This window comes from Galeopterus variegatus, unplaced genomic scaffold (genome assembly GCF_000696425.1).
Source record: "Galeopterus variegatus unplaced genomic scaffold, G_variegatus-3.0.2 Scaffold5092, whole genome shotgun sequence".
Classification (NCBI taxonomy): Eukaryota; Metazoa; Chordata; class Mammalia; order Dermoptera; family Cynocephalidae; genus Galeopterus; species Galeopterus variegatus.
Genome location: NW_007731203.1, coordinates 41333 through 47398, shown reverse-complemented (window position 1 = coordinate 47398; position 6066 = coordinate 41333). Strand labels below are relative to the sequence as shown.

The 6066-nt window shown below is 37.1% G+C and overlaps 1 protein-coding gene across 1 annotated transcript in view; it reads left to right on the top strand.

Annotated features, from left to right (window-relative positions):
* Window positions 1–6066, top strand: part of LOC103604339 (ADAMTS-like protein 3) — a 127508-nt gene that overhangs the window by 81607 nt on the left and 39835 nt on the right. Inside the window, exon 6 of the mRNA XM_008588898.1 lies at window positions 5444–5601. Within this exon, the coding sequence (XP_008587120.1) occupies window positions 5444–5601 (158 nt within the window). The remainder of the gene's footprint in view (window positions 1–5443; window positions 5602–6066) is intronic.

The following is a 6066-nucleotide window of genomic DNA, read 5'->3' as shown; positions in this document are numbered from 1 at the left end:
GGGGGGGGACCCCCGGGTGTTGAAAACCGTTGCCGGAACAGGAAAAAAAAAAAAAAAAAAAAAAAAAAAAAAAAAAAGAAATGCTATGGTATGTTATGATCTAAATTAGGGAAGCAAGAAAATATCTTTGTGACAATGTGACAATGAAGGTGAACAATTATTCAGAAGCCCTCTTTTACCCTTAACTTTATTATATGAATTACGACTAAAAGAATGATTTTTTTGAAAAACAAAATTACTAAAATATTCACAGCCATATAATGGACACTTTATTCAAGGCTTTCTTTTTAATGAATCATCAAAACATCTTTTAAACTTCTTTTTAAAATGGCTTAAAGCCCACAGCTCTTGATGAGAGCACATCTTCATCCTATAAATACAAACAATTTTTGGAAACTGGTAAAAATCATTCAGATCCAAATTTCATGAATCATTTGAGTAATCCCTTTGTAAAATACTATCTTGGATCCAAAAATATGAAGTTCTGAATACTCGTAGCAGCATTATTCATAACAGCCTTCAAGTGGAAACAACCCAAATGTTGAGTGAAAAAATAAAATGTGACATGTGACATATGTGGAATATTATTTGGCTATAAAAGTGATGAAATACCGATACAAGCTATAACACAGATGATTTTAAAAACATTATGCTAAGTAAATGAAGTCAATCACAGAAGGCACATATTATATGATTCCATTTATATGAAATTTCCAGAATAGGCAAATCTGTAGAAATAGAAAGTAGATTGCCAGTTTGCCTGGCTAATGGGTATTGGGTTTCTTTTTGGGGTGACAAAAATGGTCTAAGTTTAGATCGTGGTGACGGCTTCATTCTGTGAATATACTGAAACCATTAAATTGTACAGTTTAAATGGGTTAATTTTATTGCCTATGAATTATGTATCAAAAAGATGTTTAAAAAACAAAACAAAACAAAAATACAATGACTGGGACTAATATTCTCATGACACTAAAGGCAATTCCCTAAAATTCAGCTCCATAAATAATTTTTTAGGTTGTGAAATCAGAATAAGTAAGCAGTAAACAGAATAAATACAGGTAAATACTTTGAAGCAAAAATTCATTTTCTATGTATATATGTTCTGGCATATTAAATATAACTTTATACCCAAGACTGGCACTCTTCCAAGAACAGGGCTGAAAATGTTCCTATTTCTCCAAAAGTGACAGGTCTGTTGCCTGGAATATTTCCCCCTCTGAACAATTTCACAATTGGCTCTAGAAGTGTTTTTGAAAGTTATCCTTCTCTGCTGATGAGTAGAACTGGCTTCATTTACAAAGGATTTTAATTAATATTTGTGAATATCTAAATATAGAAGTGGCTTTGTTTTCTTGATTTATATAACTGTTTCTTTAATATTTATTTGTAGAAAAGTTATATTTCTGAAATGAAACTTATTTTGTAGTAATAAATCATTCTTTTAAGATCCTCCCCTCCAAAAGGCTGCGTTATTAAAAACTGAGAATGCCCAGTAATGTTAATGTCAGTCTCTTTGCTGTGCAATTGAATTTAGCTACAGAACGTCCATTTTGCATGCTGCCTGGACGTGTTTAGATCCTAAATTTGCAGTCCTGTTTCATGCCTGGCCACAGCATTATAGAGAGTACACAGCCCCAAATTTTCCAGTAGTGTACTTTCAAAAATGGAAGCAAAAAGAGGATCCCTGCAAAGGAGATTTTATTGTAGCAAAACTTCAGCATTTAATGTTTTTGACTAGCAATAAACTTGAGAAGCCAAGATGTCATAAACTGAAAACCTCCATTATCAATTAGAAGAATAGTTTTTCCTCTAAGTCCTGATGACCATATATAGAAATGCATAAATATAAACATGGATACTGTATATAATGCCCAATCAAAGGAAGATTTCATGCTGGATGAAAGAATCAAATGCTATAAAATACAGCCCTACTGTATAAGCAAAGTTTGGTGCGTTTATAACTACATCAGCTGTGCTGAACGCCCATCACATGTTTACCTAACAGCACTTTTGTGGCCTTTAGAATTTAAGGAGACCTCTCGGGGATGGTACCATGACCCTGGCTCTTTTATAGGAAGCTTGGACTGATACTTCTCAATGCAAGCCTTATATCTAGAAGCAATTACAAGCATTCACCATCTTTCTAGTCATCATTTCTTTTAAAAATAACTAGTATGGATTGAAATATTTAAAGACATCATTATAGACTTGAGTTGGGAAGATTTGGGGATGCAGGAAAGTCTTGATTTCTGAATTTATTTTTCACCTTTTTGGAGGCTGTCTGTCGTATCTTCCTCAACGCCTCTCCCCTGCACCCAATATTAAGCCTGGAGAGGAGAAGGAAGTTGAACAGTAGGTTGCAGGAAAAAAGGCTGATACTGTCTTCTCTTAAAATAAAAAGAGCTCACATATCCAGACTTAGAGAATGAAACAGTGGTTACTACAGAAGTGGTGGCGAGGGACAGGAAATGGGGAGATGAAGGTCAAAGAATATAAAATAGCAGATATATCTGATGAACAAGCCTAGACATCTAATGTACAACATGAGGACTAAAGTTAATGAAATTGTATTGTATTAGGGACTCTTGTTAAATAGGTAGATTTTAACTGCTTTTGTCACACAAAGAAAAGTAACTATGTGAGATGATAGATGTTGATTTACCTCATTATGAATAGTAACTATTTTACTATCTATGTGTATTCCACCCATCATGTTGTAAACCTCAAATGTACACAATACAATTTATTCAAAAAATAGTGGTAGGGGTGTTTATAGGCTTCCTGGGGTCTTCCAAGCACTAACCACCTTACTGTTGAAACCACAAAGAGGTCAGTGAAAGCTCTGAGACCTGAAGGGCATGTGGATTCAGCTGCCACTAGCTGTGAGTCACACATTGTCACAGCATGGGGCTGCAGAGTCACACATTGTCACAGCATGGGGCTGCAGTCGATTCATGGAAATGGTAGAAATTAATAAAAACTTGATAAAGGTATCCATAAATCAATACATCATCTGAATTGTTGATTGGAAAACTGCAAACTCCTTCTCTGTCATTTATTTTAAAAGCACAGGCACTAAGAAGAAGCAAGTTTGTCATCAATATAAATGACAACTCCTGAAGATCTACATTGGCCTCCACTTCACTGTGGATTCAGGACAGTGGTGGTGTGAATCCAAATTATCAGAATTATTTGCATCCATAAACTCTAATCCATCAAATCACTGTACCTGTCTTTATTCACCCACTTTTGACTCTGTTTACTTATTTACACAATTGAGGTCAAGGCACCTGCTTTCCACCTCCTAGATGCAACCAGTTTTTATGCCCTGGAGAACTGGAAGCTTTTGAAATAACTGAAATAAGGTATTTTAAAATAAGCACACAGTTCAGTGGAGAGAAAGAGTGGTTTGGATTACTTAAATGAATTTGAAAATTGGTTTTGCTACTTGCGTTTTTATATCCTTGTCCCTGAAAATCTTAGGCGCTGCTGAAATTCAATGGAATAGACTTGATATTAAAAACAAAACACTAAAACCAAAATAACAGAAATGCTGGCCTTTGGTTTAGAGGATGGATGTCATAGCAACTGTTCTTCCCTTCCTCCCAGATTGCCTTCCCAGATTCTTACAGATCCCCTGCCCCAACTGTGCATCCTGATGAAACTTGGAAAACTGTGATCCAGAAGGTTCACACAGTGGTAAAGCAATTACTACCCTAAGACAGCCACGGAATCCATTGTGCACTTCTTGAACTTAATCAAGCCATTTCGGGCTAACTCTCAGTCTAGAAACTTGGTGTTTGCAGACCTTCTAGGAGGATGGGTAGAGTCCAACTTCCTTTTGTGTTTTGATATTGCTTTAATGCTCATCGTTTTTTCTCCTTTACTTTAGAGACCTCATTCATCCAGTGTAGGGCCGTCTTACTATCTCCAGTTCCCCATCTCATTTTTACTGACAACTCACTTTATATCACTCAGTTTTATATATTTATTGGAACTAGGAAATGAACTTAATCTCACACTTTCCAAAAATCTACTGTGGTCATGGAGATCAGGGCCAAAGTGGTTGGGGCTGTGTATGCCTGAAAGTAGCCTGCATTATTCTTTGACCACTAATGACTCCTCCAGATCAAGTAGCTCATGTCCAGCGTTTGAATTTTCCCAGAAAATTCCCCAGTCTACCTGTCAGGGATAATCAGGGATGTCTCCTAATGCCTGTTATGCAGTCTGTCCAGGGTGCTTGAATTCCTGCAGCTGCTCCAGTGGCAGAGAGAAAATCCAGCAAGTGAAAAAGACCAAAGCCCAGCAGCATATGACTGAAGTTCCCTAATGCAGAACCATTTTGTCATGACTTTTATCAGCTTTCCATTTTTAAGTTCGAAACTGAACAGAGTTTTGGTTCTATTGTATTCTTTCTTTGTGATGGTTTTAAAGACTGGTACAATACCACTGAATCAAGTGTAGGTTTCAGAGTAGAGGTGGACATGGGAGATCATCTGCTCTGACTCCTCATTTAGAAACGAGGCAATGAAAACACACCCAAGGTAGCGAGTGAGCAAAAGCTAGTTCCAGAAACGCAGGTGCCCTAGCACCCAGCTGTATATTTTTTTATTCTCTCTCTCAGCCTCAGACCATGTCTACTAAGTGTGATGACGCTTACCAAAGAAAAGAAAGAAAAAGGAGGAAGAAAGAAGTAATTTAAATAAAGTAGAAATGCTATTTTGTTCAAACTGTGGGCAAATGTTTTTCTGTTGGAGATCTTAAAAGCATTTCTGTTCATATAAAAGCAAATTCAGATGAAGGGGTAGCATGCAGGAGGGAGATCTTTGTTGCAGTAGAATGTTTCTGTATTTTGATTGTCGTGGTGTGTGATAAATGGCATGGAACAATACCTACTCATTGTCCGTTTCCTGGTTTTGTTAATGTGCTATAGTTTAGTAAGATGTAACCACTGGGAAAAACTGGGTGGAGGTAGCCCAGGACCTCTCTATACTATTTTTGCTATTTCCTGTGAATCAATCATGTTTACAAAATACTTTAAAAAAAAACAAACTTGAGATTCCCTATGATTTTGTCTAAGTAAGACTAGGGTTATGATCTTCTGAACAGGTGATAAAGTGAGCAAACATAGCTTTACTCAAGTATTAGTTACATCATGAAAAAATATAAAGAAAGAAAAGTTTTCACTTTCCCCTTATGGTAGAAATGGCTCCAAAGAATCTAGTAGACCCGTTTGGGCCTACCACCTTGTAACCTCCTTTTTATGGGCAACTAAAAGTGTGACATATCTATTCTGCCAGTGTGAATCAATGTTTGTAAACTGAGTGGATATTTTGATACTATATTGATGTATGCTGATATCGTACTTGGTAAAATGCCTTTTGAAATAAAATGTTGTTAAGATAGTTTTCTTATTTAAATTTTATTTTTTAAATTTTAGTTATTGAATCAAAAACACTTCAAGGAACCAAAGGAGAACACAGCTTTAACAGCTCTGGAGTCTTTGTTGTAGAAAACACAACAGTTGAATTTCAGAGGGTCTCAGACAGGAAAACCTTTAAGATTCCAGGACCTCTGATGGCTGATTTCATCTTCAAGGTAGGTTGATGATACCCTCCGTAAGCCATGCATCTGAAGCCCAGAACATTTTGATTTTTAAAGCAATAAGTTTATTCAGCAGGAGGTCATCAATGATTGTTTTTATGTGGCATATGTATCATTAATATTTCCAGTCCATTACTAAAAATTGTTGGCAGTCCATTGCTAAAAATTATACATCTCTGTCAAGTTTCTGCTCCTACACCTGGATAGTTAAGAACCACACTTCCTGTGCTAGTGTGCTGCTTGGGAAGCGCAGAGGCGCTCCCGCCGAGGGTTCGGATCCCACATACAGACCGGTTCCCGCTCACTGGCTGAGCGAGGCGCGGGGGCAACGCCGAGAGTTGCGATCCCGTTGCCGGTCCCGGTCCGGTACAGGGGCGACACTGAGGGTTGCGATCCGTTGCCGGACACGGAAAAAGACAAAAAAAAAAAAAAAAAAAAAAAGAACCACTCTTCACGGGG